Source organism: Prinia subflava, chromosome 2 (assembly GCF_021018805.1).
Source record: "Prinia subflava isolate CZ2003 ecotype Zambia chromosome 2, Cam_Psub_1.2, whole genome shotgun sequence".
NCBI classification, from domain to species: domain Eukaryota; kingdom Metazoa; phylum Chordata; class Aves; order Passeriformes; family Cisticolidae; genus Prinia; species Prinia subflava.
Window position 1 is genome coordinate 79203833 of NC_086248.1, and position 25330 is coordinate 79229162.

General features: G+C 40.5%; 1 protein-coding gene across 1 annotated transcript in view; it reads left to right on the plus strand.

The window, feature by feature from the left end:
* Window positions 1-25330, plus strand: part of KCNH1 (potassium voltage-gated channel subfamily H member 1) — a 176740-nt gene that overhangs the window by 98564 nt on the left and 52846 nt on the right. The window contains exon 10 of the mRNA XM_063390736.1: window positions 1695-1891. Within this exon, the coding sequence (XP_063246806.1) occupies window positions 1695-1891 (197 nt within the window). The remainder of the gene's footprint in view (window positions 1-1694; window positions 1892-25330) is intronic.

The window sequence follows — 25330 nt, forward strand, 5'->3', positions numbered from 1 at the left end:
AAAAAAAAAAAAAAAAAAAAAAGTTGTTTACTGTACTGACCTGTGGGACTATCACTGTGCTTGGTGATATGAGGCTTTTGTGCTATTTCCAGATGTTCTCATTGTCCTACACAAGAGACTAGAGGTGGAAGAAAGATTATCTTTAAAATGTCTTTGCCTAATTTTGTGAAAAATGTGCTAACAGAACAGGTGGTTTCAGTGTATATACACACTTAAAATTAAAATAAAATCTAAAGTGGTCAGGATATAAACGGATCCATGTGAGGTAGATGGTGTAGGTCTTCTGTGGAAGACTGGGAACCATTAGACTTAGTGACAACTTATTGCCTTATTTCCTTATTACCTTAATCCAGGGTAGTTTGCCATGAAGCTGATAGTGCTTTCTCAAAGAAAAAATGCTTCTCATCTAATGAAAGAGATTAGGTAAGGGAGAAAGTACAGCTGAAGGACTGAGATTGGAGTTCTGAGTTTGATTTAGTTTGCTTGAGCTCTTTGCTCATGTTAGTTCTCTTGACTTCATATAGGCTTTCAAAATGATAATTTATTTAGGGAAGGAAATCTGAAAGAACTTGGGCGAAGTCAATAATCTAATATATATTTTGATGCTTTGGATTTAAGAATTGCTACAGGCAAGGTATTACAAGACAGGGGACAACTCCTACCACAACTTGATAGATATGAAAGTATTTCCATGTCGTTGGTCTTAAGAGAGATGGGCAGTAATGATACAGCACAGCAGAAGTTTAGGAGGAAAACACGTTTCACAACAAGAACAGTATAGCTTTTCATTATCAAGGTAACAAGTGAATATTCCTTTTTTGTTAGCATTGTGTATTGGAAAACAGGGTGAAAAAAATACCATTACTCTTGTACATGAACTTGTAACTTTCTCCTTTTTGTGCCCAGCATGAGCTGAGGTGTAACCAGTGAAATCCTGACTGGGAGCTTCTCCTCAGCTAGATTTTGGTGCATTGTAGTGCCCAGAGTGGTACAAATACCATCCTTGCAGTATTCCACAGCAGGGATTTCACTGGCCGCCCCGAGCTCACAGTGACCTGCACATGGGAGGGGTGTGAGGAAATGGCTGTTTTCTTCCTTCCAGTGTGAAACAACTAAACTTTCATACCTTGTCACTGTTGTATTGGGGATAACTAATTGTACTCTTCTTGGTTTGCACTCTGTATAGCTGCAGCCTGTAACTGCACTGATGTGTGATACAGCATGATTTTATTGACACAACAGTGGGTAAATGTTAGCCAGATTAAGAAAAACCAACAACACAGATGTAAGAAATAGATCCTTTGTGTGACAGTTAGAAGGAGGAAGGCAAAAGCCATTTCCTCTTAATTAATTTCTTTGAAAGGGATCAGAAGAGAACATGAACCAAGAATGAACCAATTTTCTTGCTTTTTAAAGAAAATCCTTTATTGATATTTAAAGGAGACTTTTCACATAGAACACTTTTTAAGTATGATTTATTCTTATGAAGTTTTGCTAGGCTGTTGTAATTAAGAAAAAGATAATGGGAAAAGTTATCAATTACATATTTCAAAGTTGCTTTTTTTTCAGACAGTTTTTTTTTTCCTGAGTGCAAAAATAGAAGAAACTTGACTGCATGAATGAGATGTCTGTTCTTTTATATTTTTGATGGAAGTAGTGCTGTTATTGAAAGCAATGCTGTTGATTTTCTGTAGGCAAAGGAGATGTTTTTGGTGATGTGTTCTGGAAGGAGTCGACGCTCGCCCAGTCCTGTGCCAATGTAAGGGCTTTGACTTACTGTGATCTTCATGTGATTAAAAGGGATGCCTTGCAGAAAGTGCTGGAGTTCTACACAGCCTTTTCACACTCCTTCTCCAGAAATCTCATTTTGACCTACAACTTGAGAAAAAGGGTAAGTAGCTGTGATTTTAACATACATCATGTAAATTATCTCACTTACAAGGACTGTCTGTGTGAACAAACTGAATGGCTTGAATTCTTGAATTTTTTGTGGACCCCTTTTATAAGATGACTTTTCAGAGCTTGCCTAAGAGACCCTGCTAGCATGTAGAGTCAAAAGACTATGAGTATTTATTCCAGTGCTAGCTTCAGAGGGAGCTAGAATGTGTGTATGTGAAAGTATTACACGTTTCCAGGAAGTAGACAGGTTCCAGCATAAATGAAAACTGCCATGCACTTGTGATAAACAGTGTTCACTACTCAGTGCAACTTCATGGTTTGTAAAGCTGTTAAAAATATTTTAGAGGCATTGCCTGAAATCACAAGGAAAATGACAGGGAAAAATAAAATCTAATATATGGAACAAAAGTACAGTAAACACGATGGAAAAGTAATATGAACATGACATTCTATCAAGACTTATTTCTTTTATTAGGAATCACATTGTGGAATTGCTTTGCTTATCTATAATGTTTCCATTTTCTTATCCTTGATTTTTTGGCTCTTTTCATTCCTTGTTGTGTGACATTTCAAGTTATTTTGTCAAATGGAAGTAATCATAATCTAATAGCCCAGTTTAAATCCTCTGTGTAATCTTCATTGAACTCTCTCTGCAGAAATTTATTAAAACTGTAGTAGGTATAATTCAGATTATATGATTGAATGATGCAAGGTAGAAGACAATAATATTCCACTGAAAAGAAATACATTAGAGAACCTGTACTTGCTTTATAAGGGTATTTGAGATCAGCTAAAGAAATATGTTTGATACGAGACTTTTTTGTTCCTAAAAATGATTCTCCATAGTAATTTCAAGGTTCCAAGTGAGTCCTAGATAGTTAGACATGAAAAAAAAAAGAAATCTTTTAGTCTTTTAAGTCAATTTTGTAAAATTCCACTTTACAACTAGACATTTTAAAAGATTTATTTTAATATATAGAGTTGGCATACTGAAAGTAAAGGAGTGTGATGATATTTTTTATCTGCATATGTTATCAGTATAAAAGAATACAGCTTTTTAGTGTTGGATGAAAGAATGTGTGATCCACACCTTGGTGAAATAAATCAGAGCTCTGGTAGACATTTGATGTGATTAAAAACTAAAAAGCAAATTTATATTTGGAGATTTCCTCCTAGGACTTTTTTTCCAATGAAGGTAGACAGCTGCAAGCATATTAAGAGGGATGTCCTGTTAATAAACAGCTCCTTACCTGGTCTTAGTTAATGTAAGAAATAAAATAAATTAAAGAATCTGACATTTCTGTCACCTCAAGAATCAGTATCACTGACTGACATATTTTATAATTAACTCCATGGGTAATGTGGTAAGATGCTCTCAGAATATATAACTACTTTTTTTGTTTCTTAAAATCTGTAGAAATAACAAGCTTTGAAGCTTAGAAGGACCAATCTTTTCAAAACTCATAGTAATACTAGCAGAATTTACATAATTTTGGACCTGCTCTGAGCCAAAAGGCCCAACTTTAGAATCAAATACCTACTCCAGAAGTGACAATGTCCCTCCATATTTATTGGCATTGCTTTTCCCAGCCCAGGTTACAAAACATTTTTAAACGTAGTGTCACAACTCCTGTGCTGTCAATTTTCTACACAGAATGTTCCTAATAAAAATGTACATCTTATGATAGCAATTTCCATCCAGTTATTCAAATAATTGGATTTTAATTGAGTTGCAGTCAGCAGAAAAGTGGCATTGATTGATAATAGAAGTGAGAGTTTGATGGTTCTAGGTTAACAGACTGTAACACTATTTATTTTATTAAAAGAAGGCTGATTGCAATCAGAATGCAAATGTTAAATAATGTGAATAATATATGCTCTTGGAAATGTGTGGAAGGTACGATACTTTAGAGATTTGAGGTGAAGCACACTAAAAGGCAACTTCTTAGAATTTAAAATTTATTCAGGTTTAAATATCTGTGATTTTTTTTTTCGTAGAAATAGGTTCCCAGCTTGTCACTTCTAACACTTCTCTGGTCTATTCCTGCAAATGGAATTTTGTAGAATTAAGATGAACTGGTACCTTCTGTTGGTTACATTTGTGATGTATTGCATATCCTTCAGAGTATAAATACCAGAATTACACTTTTCATTTCAATAAACATTTCCATCTCTGGCTCCAGAAGTGTTCAACTAGTTGAAATGTGGATACTGTATATTCCTCCCAGATATATTCATACAGATTCCAAATACATGAAAAAGCAGCTTTGGGGATTTTTTTTTCAGAAAGATATCATATTTTCAGACTTGGTTATTCCTCTGAGGTGTCCCCATCCTCAGGGTACATATGCCTTTAGCTGGCTGTGGTACTGAGTCCCACCATGCAGTGCCAGGTGCTGTAGTCAAGTTTCACTCAGCTTAAGGGAGCTCCAACACTGGTGCATTTTTTACCATGTTCACATATTCCTTGGGTGCTGGGTCTCCTCCAGAGATCCCTGGTGGAGCTGGGGCTGCCTGTCCCAAGCCCTTTGGTGCCAGTGAGATGATCCCCCCCTTGCTGGGTCTGGACCCACGTGCTGATGGCTGTGACAGAAATAAGCAGGCATGCAGGTACATAGGAAGGCACCCAAACTGGTCAATTGGTCTTGACCTAAGCTGAACCTAGAGCTGGATGTAGGCAAGGTAAAAGGCAGCATTCCTTGTTGTGCTGTTCTTCCTGCTTGTCTTGAATGTGGTTTGAGCTGAGCTGGGAGGGCAGAACACTTCTGGTCTGTGTGTCCCCTTTATACCTTCTGTGGAACAGGCCTGCAGGTATGAAATGTTACTGCCTGTGATGCTTAAAGGTTTTGTGGCCAAGGGAAAAGTCTCCAGTGCTGCGTGCCTGGCATGTCATTATTGTCCCTCTCTGTGCTGTGAAAGCAGTTTCCTTTCACTCACTTTCTCGACAAATGCCAGTGAAATATACTCTTTTCCAAAAGTGTCAGCTTGCTGTCAGGTGACTCCCTGAGCAGTTTCCTCAAGTGACTAAAATCCCTCCTGAAGTTATTAGCTGTCTAGTTACCTCAGAGTGGAGCTCAGACTTAGGAAACTTTTTATTTTTCCTGAAGGAAACGAGAAAGCAGACCTTTAATTAACTCCTGCTGCTGCCAGTCACTGAAATTTTCATCTAAGTGGGAACGGGGGGATAATCATCTGCTGCATCTCTCTTTCCACCATCCTAAGAAACTGGAACTGCAGTCTGTGCCTGCATGTGTTGGACTTGAAGACTTTGCAGCTGAAAGGAAGCTGACAGAGGTTTTCAGAGCAATATTTACTGAAACAATGTTCTGAAATTAAAGCAGACTAACTTGATGTTTCTCTCCATTTCTGGGATCTACCAGAATGTAGACACTTGGGTTACTGTGGGATAGTCAAGTGACAAACTCATCCTCATGAGGGGTGTGCTGGACAAAAGAAATGCTGCAGGTTGGGAGGGCAGCAGGACTCACAGGCTGCATGGAGCGGGTCTGGTTTTTCTCACCGAATATTTAAACACTTCTGGGTTTCCAAATTAGACATCATAACTCCAGGTTGGTAGAAGCATAAGAAGAGAAAAGCTTGCTTCATAGCATCCTGTCATTGTCTTTGCCTTGTGATGAGGTGCAAGTTTGCTGTCTTTAAGAATGGGAAAGGCCTTTGGCAAATGTTCTGGCTTTGGCAGTTGCTTCTTTCCATGTGTACAAGCTCTGTGGCAAATATTAACTTCCACTGGGTTGTACCACCCTGTATTTGCTCATTTCATTCTGCTGCAGCCATAAAGGATGTTATAGCTCAAATGTCTGCTCACAGCTCACACTACATAAAAAGGAGAATTCTTATACATAATTTATTAAGCTGAGATTTCTCTAGTAAGCCATTTTAGCCTGGATAGAGATTAAATGACTAATTCTGAATACTTTGGAGTGTCATGATAGAAAGCACAAGTAGCTTTCCCAGAAGCTGAAATTTGTATCCTGCTATAAAAGAAGGAAGGCAGTAGGATCTAGGTATGTTACTGGGATTTTGTTGGAGTGAAAGAAGTGGCAAAGAATGTTCTGCATTTTTACAAATCAAACATGATTTAGTGAGTTAGAGCCAAAGCTCCTAGTCAGAATGTACTTGAGAGAGTAGAGATTATAACAGAATAGTCTCTCTCCTTGGCAGTGTAACATTACTTGCTTTTGTGTGTAGTGGTGTTTTTATTCTATGGTATTCCAACTGTGCCAGTGGACAGGACTCCCAGCATCTCTTTCAAAAAGCAATTTTAAAATGTAATTGTGCTTTCCCCTTCAGCATTAGTTTAATCTTTCTTTTTTTGATAGTGCAAGCTCCAGCTAGAGAGAGAACCTCTCTCAAATCTTACATTGCAGCTAGGAGTGCCTCAAGCCCTGATTTTAAATCTCAGGGGGCTTTGGCAGCAGTTTATTTTCAGAGGGGCAGCCTGTGGCCTTATATTCTGCCTTTCCACATGACAAGTTTTAAAATTCTTTTTCATGACAGAGGTTCAGAATGGTATCCCAGAATTCTTTCTGGTACACAAAAGCCAGAATTTGTGGAAGGTTTCAACAAAACTTTCTTACATTGAGAAGTGACAGGTTTTAATTTTGGAATATTGTCCTGTTTGATAATGGATTTCATAATGGTCAAAATGACAGCCTGCTTCTTTCTCCTATGTTTGTACTCACCAAAACACAGGAGAAAACCCACAAATCCTGTGGGAAGAGGATTTTGAAGTTTGACTGGCGTGCATCTTAGAGCACTGAAAACCGAGGACATTGGACCTGACTGAGATGTCTGGAGGGGCCTGTGGCTTGGGAATTATGCCAAATTCCCAGGGAGGCAAAGTTGTCAATTTCCAAAAAAACTGTCCAAATGTAAATAAACACTTAAGTACTGTGTTCTTTCCCATGCTGCTTTTGAAAAGCTGTTCAGAGAGTCAGATGCTCTTGTATTCACATTTTCTCTATGTCAGTCTAAACAAAATGTATTTTATTCTGTTTCATCATTGGTAGATCCCATATTGCATTTTTAAGTCTTTTCTCCAGCCTTGGACATGTTAACTTCTGTCTCTAACAGAGAATTGTTTAGCTAGCCCACAGATTTTTGGTCAAGTAGACTTTATACTCTGTACTGAAAGTGCTGTGAGGCACTGTGTGTCATAAAGTTTGCACATCTTGTGTGGGTGATCTTAGTGCTATGTCTGTCATCGAGTTGAGACCTCATGCTCTCAAGAGGATGTGCCCTTGGATTTCTTCCTTCTCCTCCTCTGTAGTTTGTTGGCCCCTCAAAGTAAAGCATTTACACCTTAGAGAAGATTTGATGAACTGCAGGCCTTTAGCATTCATACACCTACAGTGATTGTTGACATATGTAACTGTGTTCAAGCCAAAGTAACTCTGTTATCTATTTTCCAGAAGTTCCTAATTCTAAACTTATTTCTGTTCTATGTAATGCTTACGGCCTGGAGCCCTATGGAGAGGAAGATCTGGGTACAGAAGATAGTTTACGTAGCGGGGATGTGTGTGTACAGTAGAAAACCCAGTTACCTGAGGAGTTCTAAAACACCAGGGTGGGTTGACCTTGGCTGGTTACCAGGTGCCCACCAAGCCTCTGTGTCACTTCCCCCTTCTTGACAGGACAGGGAGAGAAAAATAAGATGAAAAGCTTGTGAGCTGAGATAAGGACAAGGAGATCACTTACCAATCACCATCATGAGCAAAACAAACTTGACTGAAGGAAATTAATTTAATTTCTTGCCAATTAATCAGAGTGGGATAATGACAGATAAAGGAAAAAAAAAGTAAAAATATTTTCTGTCCACTCCTTCCCTTCTTTCCAGACACAAATTCACTCCCAAGTATTCTATCTCCTTCCCCTGAGCAGTACAGGGAGGGGGGAATGGGGGTTGTGGTCAGTTCACGACGCTTCTTCTCTGCCATTCCTTTCTCTTCACACTCCTCCCCTGCTCCAGCATAAGGTCCCTCTCGTGGGAGACAGTCCCTCACAAACTTGTCCAATGTGTGTCCTTCCCAGTTCTTCAGGAGCTGCCCTGGTGCAGGTCCCTTCCACAGGGCCCAGCCATTCAGGAGCAGCCTGCTCCAGCATGCATCCCTTGGGGAGCCACAGATCCTGGCCAGAAGACCTGCTCCTTCCTAGGACCCCTCAGAAACCTGCAGGGGTTCCACGGGTGACCTGCTCCACCATGGGCCTCCATGAGCCAGCAGGGATAACCTGCAGCTCCACAGTCTCTGCCACGGTCATCACCACGGGTGCAGGAAAATCCTTGCTGCAGCCCCTGGAGTACCTCCTCCCCCTCCTTCTTCTCTGACCTTGGTGTCTGCAGAGTAGTTTCTTCCACATACTGTCAGTTCTCTCTCTCAGCTGCTGTAGTGCAGTGTTTTTTACTCTTTCCTAACTAAAGGTGTTACCACGGAGGTGCTATGACACGACTGATGGGCTCAGCCTCGCCTGCTCTGGGCCCACCTTGGAGCAAACCACAACTTGCTGCTTCTGGTGCCTTCTCACAGAAGCCACCTCTGCAGCCTGTCTGCCACCAACCCCTCGCCACATAAACCCAAAACAGACAACAAAACTGTTCTGGTGCTGTTACCCCTACGTGATACGTTGTTGTGTAAATTTTAGCTGTGACTTAGATAAAGCTCTGCGGGTAAGTAGCAAAATGCATCTTTAGAATGCTCTTGAATGACTAATCCCTTCTAAACTGATTTAATGAATTCATCACATGTTTGAGATGCCTTCTGCTACTATGAATAATGAGTAATTTTCATACATTTAGGTGCTGTAGTAATGTCTGTACAGTTGTTAAAAAGAAGTAACTTAGTATGCCATACAAGGGAAGCTGTGTATTTTTTCATAGAAATATTAAGTTATTGAAATTCTGATAGGCCATTGACTATCAAATCCCATTAAAAGTAACAGAGTCATCAATAGGTGTTAGTAGTCATCAATAAATAAAATTGATGGAAGACCTGGTATGGGTGAAATTCAAATTCACCTTAAAATGGAAGAATATGATTATTTTATGAAGCTGATGTGAAAACCATAACTGCCTTGAAGTATCTTCAGCAAAGAGAATATTTCCTATTCTGTGCTATTGTAGATTTATAGGTTTTCCCATTCTGGTCACAAAATTCTTAACTATCATTTGCATTCTGATGACTAAATTAGGAATTAAATTTGTGCAGACTAAATTTGTAAACCCAGAATTCTGGCTATTTCACCATGTGTTTTCTAAGTGTGAAAAATAATGTCAATGTTATGTCAGTAAAGACATTCCAATTCTTTGTCAGTACTTGGAAGAAAAATGCAGTAAATGGAGCAAGTTCTGGTCAATCAGAAATTGGGATTAAGTACTTCATTCATCAATCCAGAAACTGAACTGATGCTTTGTTTGTTTTTATCATGTTTTTAGGAGACCTGCTTGAATTGTTTTTGAAAGATTTTTTTTCCTCAGTGACCCATAAAAGACTCAGCCTTAAATATAAAAGAAAAAAATCTGACTTTTTAAAATCTGTAGAGTGTTCATAAAGTCTTTCCATAGGTGGGAAAGCTGTTTTGAGTAGATTAAAAACGCCCTTAACAAGGTTGATGGTTGATTAAAATAAAATTTGTTTTCATACACCTTTAATCCTTAAAAAATGACGCATTTGGCTTTTGTGAAGCTATTTTCAGATGAGTAATAGAAAGTTGACATTAAATAAAGGTTTTGTCTCATTTTAACGTGAGACACACACCCACACTGACTTGTTTATCCCAACAGAAGAAAATGCATTACTTTGATTTTTACCCCTCTCCACCCACGTAGACTAAAGCATAGAAATAATTTTAATACAGAGAAAGGTTATTCAGAGGGAATGAGGATTCCCCAGAATAGCTCTCCCAAGCCTTTTTAAAATAGAAAATGCGCTTCCTAGGAACTAAGGAAGTTCTAAATTTTGGCCCACCACCAGGGACAGAAGACAATAATCCAAAAGACAGTGTGGTTGCTCATACACAGTCTGGGAATCTAGTCTTCTTGTGAAAACAGTGAAATTCTTGCTAGTATTTTTACAGAAGGGAGGATTAATCCCAAATTTAAACTCATGCTTTTTCTTACCGATGTGTCAATTTAGAGAAATAGAAGTGTAATATGTAGAGTCTGTCTGCATGGTGTGTTCAATATGTGCATGGCAATCCACCCCTTGGTCCAATCCTCCACCAAGCTTGCAAAGAGGGGACATTCCAGGGGAATTCAGAGAATTCCTACCCTTTCTCCAAAGCAGTCTTCTGCTTACCATAAGTGGCCTGGGTTTGAAAATTTTTCAGTATTTCCAATTAAAGAAAAAAAGAAGTACGGGTTTTCTTTTGTGCCTGCCATTTCAGTATTGTGTGTATATATATATACATATATATATTTATATATATATATTTGTATATATATATATATATACACACAGTGGCTTACTGCTGAAGCTCCCAAGTAATTCCAATGTCACACATTCTTTCTAATATATTCCTGTTGTTACCCAGGCTTTTTTTGCATGTGTGTGCCACATTCATGCATTATAGTTGCAGTAATTACGTCAATGTCATGGTAACCTCTGTGGCCTGGTGGTTTTATGTTTTGGTATAACCTGGTGCCTGACTGTGAGGCGCTACTGACCAAGCAAAAGACACAACAGTGACTCGATAACTTCCTGTATTATTTTTTTTTCTAAAAATGATCTTTCTGGTCTGGGAAGCAGCTGGGTCCAGGACAAACTTATTAAAAGGAAATGATTTCGTGGCATAACAGCTTTGACCTTCTGGTCTTCTCTAGGGTCACTAAGGGCTGAACTCATATCACTGCAGATCCAAACACAACCTGTTCAAGGTACTCCACGAAGGAGAGGAAATGCAATTAACTCTGCAATATGAAAGCTAAGTTATGTTGGCCAACCTGCTGCTTGAGCAATCAACTTTATAATCTAAGTGATCCAATTCATCCTTTTTTGACACTGCAGTGAAAGCTGAAATAACTGCCCCCATGGGAAAACAAACAAACAAAAAAAAGAAAATAGAAGAAACCAAGTTCTGGAGCTTGCAGCTGGTGTTGTGCAGAGACTTTGTGATGCTGGATCCAGTCTAAACCCTTCCTCCGGGTCCTCTGTTTTCTTGCTGGACCATTGAGACTTTAATTGTAACTATGAGCTCTTGGGCAGCGAGACAAAGGAGGTCCTTTTCCCTCTCTGCCTCAGCCAGGTCTCCATAGTTCCTCTGAGGGCTCTATATGCTACGCCACATGATAGGCATAAAAAAAGTAGTTCACCTTAAATACAACAAATCCTGTTAAGATTTTGTGTGAACCAAAGCAGATTCCCAGCTTGATCTTGGAAAATATAAACTGCAAACACTGAGAGGTCAAACTAACATATATGCAGATAGCTGATATTTTTCCTGTATCCATCCTTGAGAATCAGCCTTTTAGTGGCCTCTGAATGAGCACCTTGCTGGGGGAGAATAGCCGGGAGCATGGCACATTCCTTAGTGTCAGGCCTGCTGCGAGAAGTCGCGCAGGTACCGCGGTGTCCGATGTCAACCTGCTCTGCCGGCTGCTGCCCATTCCAGCGTGACGTGGGAGTGTTTGAGTGCTGGGTCTGGAGTGGAGTGACAACGAGGTGTGGCCTTTCTGTGAGAGTTTCTGCATGTGAAATCCAGCACGCTTTGCCATCATGGGAATGAACCGGTTGCAAACAAAACTTGATGGGTCACCTTGCCAGTTACCTGCTGTGACCGTGGCTACCAACTGTTCCTTCAGCTGAAGTCAAGTGTTGAGGAGTGTGTTGGGCTGTGGCTCAGTATAGGAACTTAGTTTGAGAAATACATTGACAGTAGGATCACAAATCATCCCCTCTTATTTGGTATTAATTTTGCAACCAACAACTGGGGTTTTGTTCAAACTGTGTATGATTCCTTCCTCAAAAGGAAGTGCACTTTATTTATTATGTGCTATGTCAAACACCTGTTTGAATTCAGATTTTCAAACAGAATGTGATACCTGACACTGATGTAGAATGTAAAATCCCTGTACAAGCAAACATACTGTGGGTTTTTTTGAGTAATTTTTTCTAAATTAGCAGACTGCAGAGTGGTCTTAGCTCTGCTTGAAAATATTAATTTTTAATAGCTTTTTTTTTGTTGTTCCCATTAATTTTATCTTTTACTTTTTACATTACAGAATGGGCGGGTGAACTTCAGCATCTTATGTGTTTATATATATGTATATATAAAAATATAGAGACACACACACATATATATACACACAGTGTGTTCAGTAATACCTCCCTCAACTGAAGCAGGAGCTTACAGTGGTAGGCTGCTCTGAGTATACCCAGTGTCCCAAAATGCTGTCCTAATAGGACTTGGAGTGGGAATTTCACTATCCACAAGCTGCCGTGCAGCTGGACGTGAAGGGATCATCATTAACCACAGGTCTAAACCCATTGTCTCTCCATGCAGCTGTGAGACTGCATAATGTTTTCACCAGATTTTTATCAGGAGCTAAGTCTGCTAAATCCATTTTTAATTAGTACACCATTATGAATGTGAAAACCCAATACCCAATTAAAGAAGGGTTTGGACTTTAATACTTTTTGCTTTTACTACCATATACCTTTGTAGTTCTTCTTTTTGTTGCCATCTCCTGGGGTCTTTTCCACACACAGGAAGCAAACGCTCCACGCATGCACTGTTCCAAGTCTTGTGACTTGGCAAACCACATCTGCAACATTTCCCCGGCATTCCCTAACCTGGCTTTGCCTTGCAATTCATCTAAACATATTGTTGCTCCATTTTAAAATTTCAGAGGATGTGCTTCCATCATTCTGGCATACTTCATGGCTGGTCATTTCTCCCATATGCTCTCTAATAAATATACTGTGCCACAAATTTTTTTCATTATTCATTTACATAGCTGACATCAGAGAATCCAAGAAAATTTCTGCCACAATAATTTTCTAATACATTAGATGATTTACTTTTGTAAGCATTGTGTGGAAATACAGAATTATGTTCCCTTTTTGGAACCTTCTGTTTTACTTTGGTTCTTAAAAAAACCCCACCAAAAACCAAACCCAAACTCAAAGACAACACTTGAAAAGGAACTAATGTTATACTCAGGTTGACTGGAATAGATACATCTGTGTCTCACATCTTCAAGGTTGATTCCTGGATTTAGTATAAAATTTAAATGTCATGTAAATTCCAGCTTTCTTTGTCATGCTGCAGAAGTGAGGCACATTACAGTCTTCCTCTAAGTAGGGGACGTGCAATTTGTTGTTTTTCAAGGTTTCGCTGTTACTTCACAGTAACTGCAAAGATGTTATTTATGGCCAGTTATTATCTTGATTAATGAAAACAAAATTGCTGTTGATTTCCATCACATACTTGATCAGAGGGTTGGCTAGAGTGGAAATATGAGGATGCTGTAACCTTTTTTCATGCTAAGATGCAAAGCAATAACAGAGGAAGAAAATAGTGTTAGCCCTAACAAATGGATATTGACTTTGCCATTAGAAATTTGTTGTAGTCTAGAAATATTAACCTTTGGTTTTCCTTGCCTGCATTTTCGAAATTGCTCAAGCAATAAGTCTTGTAGGACTAAAAGTTTCAGTGGCTTACATGTTCTCAGTAATTATCCTGTACCCTTTCTGAAAGAGGAAATTTACGTTTAGTCCAATGACAAATTCATGGGAGTGAATGGAAGAAGAAATATGAAAAGCTTTTATTTGGAATGTCATTTGGGATGAGTTGTATCCTGCAACATAAATGCATTACAGTGGTCTTTTTCAGCAACCTTGGAAATGGTCATTTGTTTTTGACAATCAAAATACTTCATAAATGACCTTCAGCATTCATACCCAAACCATTCTGTAACACAGATGCAGCCATGAAGGGAGTCTGGAAAACTTGTGGCTTCTTGTTTGTAATATATTCCCAAAATTTATAAAAGTTGATCTAAATTTGCAATTGCTCTGTTATATTTATATGTAGCATATTTGTTAGTGATGTGAAGGCATAACTTCAAAAATACCGAGGGGATGTTTCTTGGTATGCTCTCTGAGAATCTCTCACTAAATATTGCATATTGCTTGTTTCACCACATTTCCCAATCAGTAAGATTTTCCAAACCCCATCATGCTCTTCAGAGAGGTGTTCAGAAAAGCATGCTTTGTAGAATTATAAGGCCCCTTCCAAGTTAGCTTTAATAGTATTCTCATTTTATTAGATGATGGAATTTCTTTACTGGACATTTTAAGGTATACAGATGGAGTACTTCATCCAAAGGGCTCATATGGGGCTATATTTCTTAATTTCTTTTTTATAAGATATTGCATGATTTATTGTCTTTATATGAAGGGAAACTGAAATACAGAGGATTAAGTGACTTGCTGTCTTGTACAGTGATCCTCAGTGACAGTGAGGAATGGAACCAGGATTTTCTAGTCATATGTTCTGCTCTGTATAGAAGACCTTGGAAGGTGTGCAGCATGTGGCATAGAATGTTGAATTATGCTTTGTGTAGTGGAAGAGCAGACTCTAGTTTTGTGCTGCAATCTTGCAAAGGGCCTTGTGTCTGCTTTGGAACAAAACCCGGTAAGTATTTAATGGTACATACAAGTGTGCTCAAGAAAGCAGCTGAGTGAGCAAAAACAAGGACAAGGTTGTCAGGAGAGGCCAGAAAAATGGTACTTGAAATAAAGGCTTATCCCTGTTGAATGCTGCATGTACCAAGAGAGCCTCTGAACAGAGAAGCCAGTTAAACAGAGAAAGAGGCAGGAGACAAGTGGAGCATCTGGTATCTCTCCATGGAGGTGGGTGAAAAAAATCTGGATGATGGAGCAGCTGGTGCTCTGTGATCCACAAAGCTTTAGGACAGCAGTTGGTGGCTGGGGATAGAGACAGCTCATCGTTTCAGAGTTTTACTGCACCAGGTGGACACAATAAAAACAACAACAAAGAGCAACCTCAAATTATCTCACCGACTTTTCCTCTACCTGGCCCCCAAAGAAACCTTTCAGACTACACCATTTGACATTCTGTCTGCCACTCCTTCCTGACAACAGAAGTTGCAATACAGCAACACCTACACTCTCATGATCCCCAAGGAATATTATTGAAACAGCCACCAGAAGAAGATGAAGTCTGGTGACATTACTGCACTTGAGGTCCTTTTTCAGCTGTCTGTATCCAAAGTTGCTCTAGTACCAAGACTTAACCTACCAACACAGTGCCTTCTGGAAAGTCTGACATGAGCCCATGGTGGTACCCACTGCATCAAGTCTTATGGCTCCCATAACACATCCTTAGGCCAGGGCCCCAATACAGAATCACAGAATAGTGAGAGGCACCCTTAAAGATCATCTAGTCTGACTGCACTGCAGTGAGGAGGGACCTCTTCAACTAAATCAGCTTGTGCAGAGTCCCGTTCAATTAACCTGAATGTCTTCAGGAATGGGGCATCTACAACCACACTGGGCAACCTGGTCCTGTGATTTACCACACTTCTTGTAAAAAATGCTTCTTCAAAAGCTGTGGGGCATGGGTATGAGGCCCATGTTTCCCACTGGACGGGTTGTGCTGCGGGGCCTCTGCCATAGTGGTCATCAAAGGCAATCTTAATTGGTATTTCCACGTGGTACCAAATGGACATGATTGATCCTGCTGTTCCTGCTCCTCCTGTGTGAACATGAGCAACAAAGCTGCTTTAAGGACCAGAATAGATATAACACTTGCACCCTGCAGCCCTCCCACTTTAGAGAAACAACATGTGATCAAGCTGCTGCTCCATGGTTGCTGGGTGAGTGCCAGCTGTGTGTTGGTTGCTCAGACTCCCCAGACTCACTTAGCAACTGTGTTTGGGATACGAGAGTGGCTCATCACACCCTGCACACTGCCTACCCCTGCCTGAGCACAATGCCAGGTTGTGTTTTCCCTTGAGATTTACTCTGCGTGTGTGATTTGCTGTGTTGTGCCCACCAGCAGCTGAGCCCCACACCTTCTGAGCAGCCTTTGAAGTGGCCTGGGCCAGCCGTGTCCCTTTGGATGGGCGGGACATCTCATACTCCATGAGCCGTGCCATATTCCCAGCTGTGGGACCATCTTCTCAGGAGACAGTGCTGGAACCAAGAGCCTGAGGAAGCAGGAACAGGTCTGCTGGAACAAGCAGCTAGACATCAGTGGTGGCTTTTCACATACAGGCCTTGATGAGCCCAGGGAGTCAGGTAAGGAGGGCTGACCTCTCAGAGATCTGGGTTCTTCCTGCTTCTCATTTCTAGCTCCATTTCCCTCACCTTGCCTAAAGAGATGCTGGCAGGTAGCAGTGCTAGGCAGGATCCCTTCCATGGGACTGCTTTGTATTGTGAGAGTGATGTGGACAGTCAGTCTGTTAACAGAGACTAGATTGCCTTAGCTGCCAAGGGATGGTGGGTTCTGTGGCAGTAGGTCTTCTTTCAAGGATGCAGAGAAGACTGGGTAGAGCCTGCTGGAGACTCCAGGCTGGACAGCAGCAGAGAAGACAACATTCCTGGTCCAGCCTGAGGCCATCTGGTATATGCAGTGGTCAGGAATGGTCTGAAAGGGCAGCTTGACAGTGAATATTGGTGATTTTACCATAGAAGTGTCAAAGCTAGTTGATCTGGAAGAAAATCCAAAAAACAAAGCCTCTTGCTTTGAAATCTAGCACAGTTCAGTGCAGGGTATTTCATGGTTTATGGAGTTGTGCAGTAAAAAACCAAATAGGAATGGTTCTTTTGTCTGGGAGCCTTCTAAAATGGATCTGACACCAGTGGTGAACACTTCTACTGAAGAAATTCTTGATCCTTCTTTAACCAGAGGTTTCTAGTCTCTTTATTTTGTGAATGCTGAATGTGAATTCTGCATGGTCAGTAGGGCAAGACTGAGCAGATAGGAGTAGGGTGTGAAGATGCAACAGTAGTAATGATATAATAATGATAAGCTAAACAATTTGCCTTTGTAATGTCAAGAAACTAATGTTAGTCATTATTTGGCTGTTGCTAGATCCATGACTCTCAAGTTCCCACATGCTTATCTTAGGACATACTACTCATGATAGCATTAGGAAGCTTCCCATTTTATCTTTTGTTTAGGATATTGATATGGCAACTTGCATTAAATGCAGAAAAAGAGTAACACTTTAATAGCATAATATTAATTGTTTAAGATTGTGTTGCAATATAAATATTCTTTGTTTCCTATTAAAAAGCTTCAATTGCCTTTAGACATCCTAAGTGATTTAGAGAAACAGACAAACAATTTGATTTTGATTTTGTTTTATACTCCAACGAAGCAAACAACAGATTTGGAACAAGCTGCTTGCTAGACATTGGAAATTAAACTGCTCTTTTTATTGGGCACTGGTAAAGCGCCTCTGCTTTTCCTGATGGCAGACAAGCATGAAATACATTGACTCATGCTTGTTAGGGTGCCATCAAGCTCCTTTTATTTCCTTGATTGTGATTCTAGTGCTGCCACCCAGGCATTTGATTTCCCTTGAAACCTGTGCTCTCCAGAGAACATCTCCCCTCTACAACCTGGCATGAGTTACCTTGTGAGGGACTGAGTTGCGGGGCTCTACAAAGCTTGTAATTTAAAGCTATTAACAGAATGCAGAACACCAATGCTTTTTCTTACCCCTTTAGGTGTGGGTCTGCATGCCTGCAGCATTAGGTGGGACTGGAGCAGGGGCTTTGGAAAACAACAATAGCCTAATTTTAACTGATAAACCTGTTTTAATAAGGCCCTTGTTGAAACCAAGGTTTTGATAACTGAGTGTGATACTGTGAAGCTCTCTTGTTCAGGTTATTCCTGGGCTTTGGTAGGTCTTCTCAGAGCTGGAAGCCAGCAGTCAGCAGCTTTTTGCAGAAGGGTGGGAGCTTTGGGTGAGGGAACCACTCACCCAAGTGCCTTGAGCAATCATGAGTGCTTCTTATCTGGCTTGCTTAATGCAATCTAAGATTAAACATTGAAAGTCAGGTTTCTTGCTTGCATGACACCTTTTCAGGCTCTAAAAGTGCTATAAATAACCTGTTTTCATCTGATTAGTTTCAATTCTTGTACCACTGAAATATTTGCTTTATTATTTCCCTACTTTTTCTAGTTCTGTCCAGGTTTATGAAGGCTCTCACTGCCTTTATGACTGTGTTATCCCAGTGTCTTTTGGTGAAGTACAGAGCAAACCCACTAACATCTGAACATCTGCCTTATGTCGTTTATTCTTGCTCATCTCTTTTCCTTGGAGAAGTAAATGTATATTCAGTGTCCTGGTTTACTTTGGTCAGGATTTATAGTATATGTATGTTAAGGAAGGTGGAGCCAATGCACCAAGAGCAGCAAATGGTAATAGCTTCTTAAAAGCAAAGTGAAGTGATTATACCTAATTACATTTTCTTGATGAGATGCATCTTGTGGGCAGTGTGGTTATTTTCCCTAGGAGCAAAGGGCTAACGAGTTGTTCACTGGAATTACTTCTGTCTTTCAAAGGACTGTATTTTCTCTCCCAAGTGTTTCCAGAGTGTTGCAAATATGACTGTGTAAAGATCAGCAGATGCTGTGGCAATCCAATGGATTTTCTTTTTTTTTTTTGTTGTTGTAAGAAAAACATACGGTAAAAAATATTTCAATTTTGGTGTTTCATAGGGCATTTTATTTGGTATTTCTCTTGATTTTACAAAATTTGAGTGACTCTGTTAAGTCTAACTTATGTTCTTTCTACCAGTGCTACTGAGGCAAAAAGTGTGTTTCCTCACATGAGAATATTAATTATTGGATGGTCTCTTCAACTACTGGTGAGAAAAGAAAACTGTTACTTGTTTCTAAGTTGCACAGGATTTGAAGATCCAGTTGCCACAGTTGATGTATTTTGGTAATGAACTAAGAGCACCTAAATATCTGAGGCTTTTTAAACTGATGTTCTTACAGCTTCTTTCTTTTTTGCTCTGACTCACATCTTGGATGCTGTATTGTGTAACCTGCCAGCCAATTACCTGCTATGGAAAATTTAGCTGCAGGGATTATTACTAAGTATGTCTAATAATTTTCATGTTTTAGTGATCTATTTTTGGGTCATTATGCAACCCACCACTCAGTGGGACTAGGCAGGAAGGATAGGGCAGGACTGGATGCTGATAAACAGAAACCACTTGGTGTGCTCAGGCAGGCAGTGGGGCCCTCTGGCACAGGTGGGATGTTTAGAGCTGTCTCACTTTGTAGCACATTGTCATAGTCTCCCCCCAAAACTAAAGCCACTTCCTCCCACTGAAATCTCTGGGGGCTGCCAGCAGCTGCTCTATAGCTTTTGGTTGGGCCCTTCTGCTGTCACATGACCCTAAACATAAACCACATGTATTTACGTTTTTGTGTGTAGTAGGGGAGGATTTAAGTGTGATTCAAAGCAGTGTCAATACATGCTGGAAAGTGCATAGTAAATCACCATATGTTCCAGAGGAAATGCCAAACAAAGCCATGATTGCTTTATATGTGCACAGCTGACTGGCAAGCATTAAGGCAGACTCATGGTGGGGAATGCCATCATATGCTTTTCTTCTCTGTGCTATATCAGAGCATGATTAGAGCCCATCTGCTTCCCTTGGTGCTGGGAAAGGGTAGGAAAACACTCAGCCTGAAGTTTTGCTGCTGGAGCATTCGCACCAGGAAAAAAGAAGCTAAACCCAAGGAGCTCTCCTAGATGTGTTTGTTCGCAATTTCCTTTGAAGTAGAAAATTTTAAAAAATTATTTAAAATTCCCTTGCTACTTCAACTCGTTCTGCTCTGGCTTTGTGCTCATGTTGTGACAGCCTCATGTTTTCTTGCTGTATTTCAGACAAGGCATGTCTGGGAACAAACCTCAGCCGTGTGTGCTGGTTAGGCTGGCTAATGCAACTGGGGAGGGGGCAGCAAGCATCTCTGTTCTTTTAACCTGTGCCAGCACGGCGTGTTCAATGCCTCACTAAAGCCTTAAGTGCAGGTGTAAGAGCTGTGGTATTTGCTGACATGTTTGGCAATCTGTTTGCCTTCTTTCCAAACTCTTTAAGGACACTTGAAATTGCTGATAGAAAGCCATAGAAATTACTAATGACTTCTTTTTTTCTTTCTTTCTTTAATTTTAATTAAAGCCGATTTATTTTAAGCACAGTAATTTAGCCTTCTCAAACTAGACACCTCTGTGGCCTGGAGTTGCTGTGCACCGATAGCATTGACTGCTGTGACACCTACTGGCCGAGCCGAGCAGGGGAAGCCTCAGGACGCTTCCTCCATCCTCTTCCTAATGCCAATTCCATCTCCTAATGAGTCGGGTCCTTGCGCAAGCACAGCGATGGTGGTGTCTCTTGAAACGACTTCTTTTAAACTTCATCTTCTTTAATGCACGTCCCGGTACTTTGTGCACTAAGAAAGCTAGAAAATCACTTTTCCTTTTGCTTATAGCTCCTGTCCTTTCCATTCCTAGTAGGTCTTTAATCTTCACCCTCTTTGTTTCATCTGTCTTATCTTTACCCAAGTTTCTTTTTTATCATTCCTTAATAGTATTGGGAACTGCAGGAAGTCACTTTGAAGCCTACTTTGAATTGCCTTCCTCTCCTAGAGCAGTTCTTCTTCATTAGCTATCATCATTTCTTCAGTGCTTGAGACTTATTATCATTCTTATTGCCCTGTTAGGCATTCCACTTTTCTGGGAAAGGTAAGGAGCCATTCATGCAATTCCTTCTATGAAATCTCATACCTAAGGAGCTTTTGTGAGTATTGAGAAAAATGGAGTTTTTCTGTATATATAAAAATAAAGATCTTAGTAATTCACAATAAAAACAGCTTTGCATCTCCTCTGAACAATGACAAATGGATTACATTTCAGGACTGTAGGGAGATTTTCTGTACTCTTTTTCAGAGGGGTAGTTTTTCTGCACTCCAGCAGTGCTGTCATCTTCTGAAAATGCATTCTCTTCTGTGTGATTCTGGAACATACCACCAATGCAAAAAGTTACACAGAGGCCTTTTCAGGTTGTTCTTTCTTTGAAAGACAATTTATATTCTAAAAGCTTGAGTAACAAATAAGTCAAAATTGCATGAGGTGACTTGATTGAATCTGGTGGATCTCAGTGGCTGACAGCAAAGAATCCCTGCTGTGTCCTATTCCTGGTTCATACTTCTGTCACTTCTTTTGTGACAGAACTTCACTCTTCAGACCCTGTCTGCAGCCACATTCAGGTCACTGACATGGCAGAGAGAGAGAGGATGGGTCATGGGAATTCCAGTCTGATGAGCACCATTGGGCATCAGCAAGGGACCAGAGGTGGCTGGGAAGCAGGGGTGAGGAAGCTGCTGGAGTGAAAAGAGGGTTGGTGAGGTTTCCTCCTTTCCAGCAGCAACAACCTGAGAGACTCAAATGTTGCAGTAATTTTCCCTATGGAAAAAAAAAAAAAAAAAAAGAGGTTTGTTGTCTCTTGCTGCCTTTTCCCCTTCTCTGGTCTGCCAGCTCTGTGGAGTCTTGCAGTGAGCTGTGGGTCATGCTGCCATTCCTCTGTCTCTTCTTTTCTCAGGTTCTGGGCAGTTTCTTGCATTGTGATTTTAGTGCAGGGTCTGCCTCCTGTCGAGGCCATCCGGCAATGTGCCCAACATGCCTCCTCTCTCTTCTCCCTCGGGGGAGAGTTGAGTTTGCCTTTACAATACAAAGTAATCCCATACCAATGAACACAAGACTTTATAAGTGTTTTTCCTCTAGAACTGAAATGCTTTTAACATACCCCTGGAAGTTATGGAGCTGAGAAGAAAATGGGAAACTGAGCAAGGTTTCACATTCCTTAGGAATTCAGTGAGAAGTTGAGATTATATATATTTTTATCACAAAAGATCATGGTATTGAGGATGTGCATTGGTGGTCTACAATAATTAGAAATTGTATCAGTCTATAGTCTGTGATTAAGAATTAATTGAGATGAGTTAACAAGCTCAGCATCAAAGAGGAAAGGAGAGAATCTGTCAGACAGCTGAGATGGTCAGTGTTGCTCACACACTCCTCCTGAGCAGATGAATTGACTTTGCTGTGCCAACCACCACAGACTTTGTATTTCAACTTGAAGAGATCTGTCCTAGAACACAAAATCTGCCAGTGATGGCTATTTTACTTGTCTGACACTGACTCCAGATTTCATTTTTAAAAGCTGGGTTTGTGCAGTTATGCATGTTACTGCAAGGTGCTGAGAAGTTCCTGCTGATTTGTGCCCTCACTAGGGCTGAGGACAGTGGTGGTGGTGGTGGTATTTCATGATTTCAGGTCAGTAGCAGAAAAATGTCCTTAGCAAATTGAGACTCTCAGACTTGCCTATTGCAGTAAGCATGTCAAGGATACTGCTCTGAAGCAAGAATGGTTAAGGCAGAGGATGCATGATTCCTGTTGCAGTGATGGGGAATTAATATCTTTCTCTGAAGAGTTGGAAGTTACAAAAGAGTTTAGTACCTTGTAGGATTTCCTAAGCCTGTCAGGGTCCAGTTGCCCAAAAAAGTCACTTAACCTTATTAGTAATAGTTTTGCTCGACATATTTCTTATTGTTTATCCCTTTTCATTAAATGACCTGCCAAGGTTCACACAGGAAATCTCTGACAGACCCAGGTACTAAACCCAGATGGCCAGACTCCCATTCCATGTCCTTAGGCACTTTCTGGGGTGGCTCTTCTGTAAGCTAGATCCTGAAAAAGAGACCGTAGGTCAAGTGGCGGTTCTAGAAAGTCATAATGCCTCTTAGACTAGAAACCTGAAAAGTAGGCCTGCTTTTGTAGCCATTTTTGCACAGTATTAGTGTGTGCTTTAATGACACATCACTAAAAACTACCATTTGAAATATTGAATTATAGAAATCTCTGAGTCTTACTTTAATCATAATTGTATGCTTAGCTAGACAACCCAAGGTACAGACGATTGACCTTGACTTAATTATATACATTCACAGTGACTAATTTGTGGTGATGTCATTTATCTGATGGTAAAGTTTCAGAGAGTGAGGGACTGCAATTTAATTTCACTTGTGCCTTATGCTGTTGTGGCAGTTTGACTTTGGCCTCAAGATGTAGTGGGGCACCGTGTCCTTCAGAGATTTCTCTATGAGCTGGCTGGAACCAGAGTCTCCTGCCAGCTTTTGGGTACAGCTCAGACAGTGAGGCAGAGCTCTGTCACCCTAAGAGAGCTCCAGGCAACACAGTTTTGCTGTCTCCAGTGGAGCCACTAAATTAAAATCCCTTTTTTTTTTCTTGTGAAATTCTTGCTGTGAGATTGAAAATGGGCTGCCTTGAGGAGGAGAGTCCAACCTGTGGACCTCCGAGGACAGTCTGGTTGGTGTTGTACCCAGCTGTTTCCCACAGGGCCCCCCAGCAGTAGCCTAAGGGCTGGATGGGTTTTCCCCATGTTGAGCTTCCACTCACCACCTTTTTCTGGGGTGTGAAAGTGCCTTCAGCTGCATCTGTGATAGCAGGCTCAGGTGCAGCATGTGGGAATTGCTAACATCCTTTGTGCCTTGGTGATTCTTCTCTCGGTTCCAGCTTTTCCTTCTCACACCGAATCTCCTTCGTGGCATTGTCTCTGCAGAGCTACAGTGAAGGGTTTGTCAGCATGGCTGCTGAACGTTTTCAATCAGTAAATGGTACTTGTTAGGCGTACATGCACCTCATGTACTCAACGTCACAGACACCAAAAATAGAAATGTTGATTTTCTTTCCAGCCTTGTGCATCAGCCTGAATAGTGGAGGATTCTGTGCCTTTGTTACATTCTTCTGTTGCATTACAGTAAAGATGTCTGGTTGAATACTAAGTATTTCTTATTCTCTCAAAAATCACAATGGGATGCTCCTGTAATCCGTCATTGTTTTGTGCAGCCTCTTTTTTTGTAGTGCAAATAACAATCATTTGTATAAATCTTGTGCCACTCGCAAGCACCTTTCTGCTTCTCTCTCAGGTCTTTGTGTGATGGCAGTGCCTTGCCCACTGAAGTAAGGAAGGATTTTGATAAAGGTTAGCAGGCTGCACGTAGCTTTTCAGTAACATGTTTGCTTAGTAAGAATTAATAGAACTGTAAACTGTTAGAAATTAATTACCTCTCTTTCTGGCTTCTGCTTCTGCACAGAAGGAATAGGTTTGGAGTAAAGTCCTAAGAGCTTGCAGGGACATAGGCTGCCCACTTCCAGCTCTTGTCTAGGATTTGTGTTGTTGTATTAGAATTTCAAGGTAACAAAGTAACATCAGAGAAGCCATTTTGCATGTCAAGATCAAGTCTGTTAAATATAAATCCCTGAATTACAATTATTTCCTTTTTTTGGTGACTTCTTGGAATTTTTAATTTACATTGTTGCTGAAACTGATATCTGTGAATTTTATGTTAGCTGCCTTATTAAAATCTTGCATCATGTTCTTATGAAATAATACACTCTTTGTTACTAAGTCCAAAGAATATTATCAGTTGTCAGTTATGCAGAGTAAAGGAGTCTGAACACAGTAAGTGCAAACTACTGTTTACCCTAAATAATCTAAAGATATACAAATTTTGCCTGATGTACAATGTTGTAATCCACACTTGGTGGTGGAGGTAGCTCCAGGGTCACTCCACAGTCCTTTCTGTCTTCTAGCACTACCATGCATGGCTTCGGTGCATTCCTGCTCCAGAACTGTGCATGCAGCCGTTCAGTTTGTCCTGATAAATGAGAGTGCTTGTGCTTGCATTTTTACCAGCACATCTTTTGAGAATATATTTGCATGCTGTGGTTTCTAAACCTTCATCTTAGGGGAATGCAGTTTTGCAAAGCCAGTGGAATTTCTGCTTTTCTCTCTCTTATGTAAAACGAGGGAAAACAAGCATGGTCCAGGATAGTAACCCAGTTATGGGGCTCAGGCTGCATTGGTGTCTCACAGCAAATATTTACTCAGCTGGCTTAGGAGCATGGGTGCAAGCATGGAGAGATTGCTCCTCTCAGAAGTCCATCTGACTGGGTGAGAGACTGTCCTGCAGTGCTCCCAGGAGACAGCACAAGGAGGAAAATGTCACCATGCTGATTGGAATGATCTCCTGGCACCCAACCAATTAGGGGAGAGGATCAGAAGCACTCTGTTTGTATTTAGTAATCCTTTGTGTATTTTTCTTGTGTGACTTTGTCCTGGTACCTTGTGAGTCCTATTAAAACTAAGACTTAAACATTCCTGAGGTCCATGGCAGGGAGATGTAAAGGTTAGTCAGCTGTGTGAGAAAAGCTGCCTTTCTTGTTTTGAACCTGCTAATACCATTCAATACCACTTAATTCTTCATCAGAAAAGAGGGTCAGTAACATTTCCCCATCCTCTAATGTGCCACTAATGATTTTATAGCTCTCTGTAGACACCTC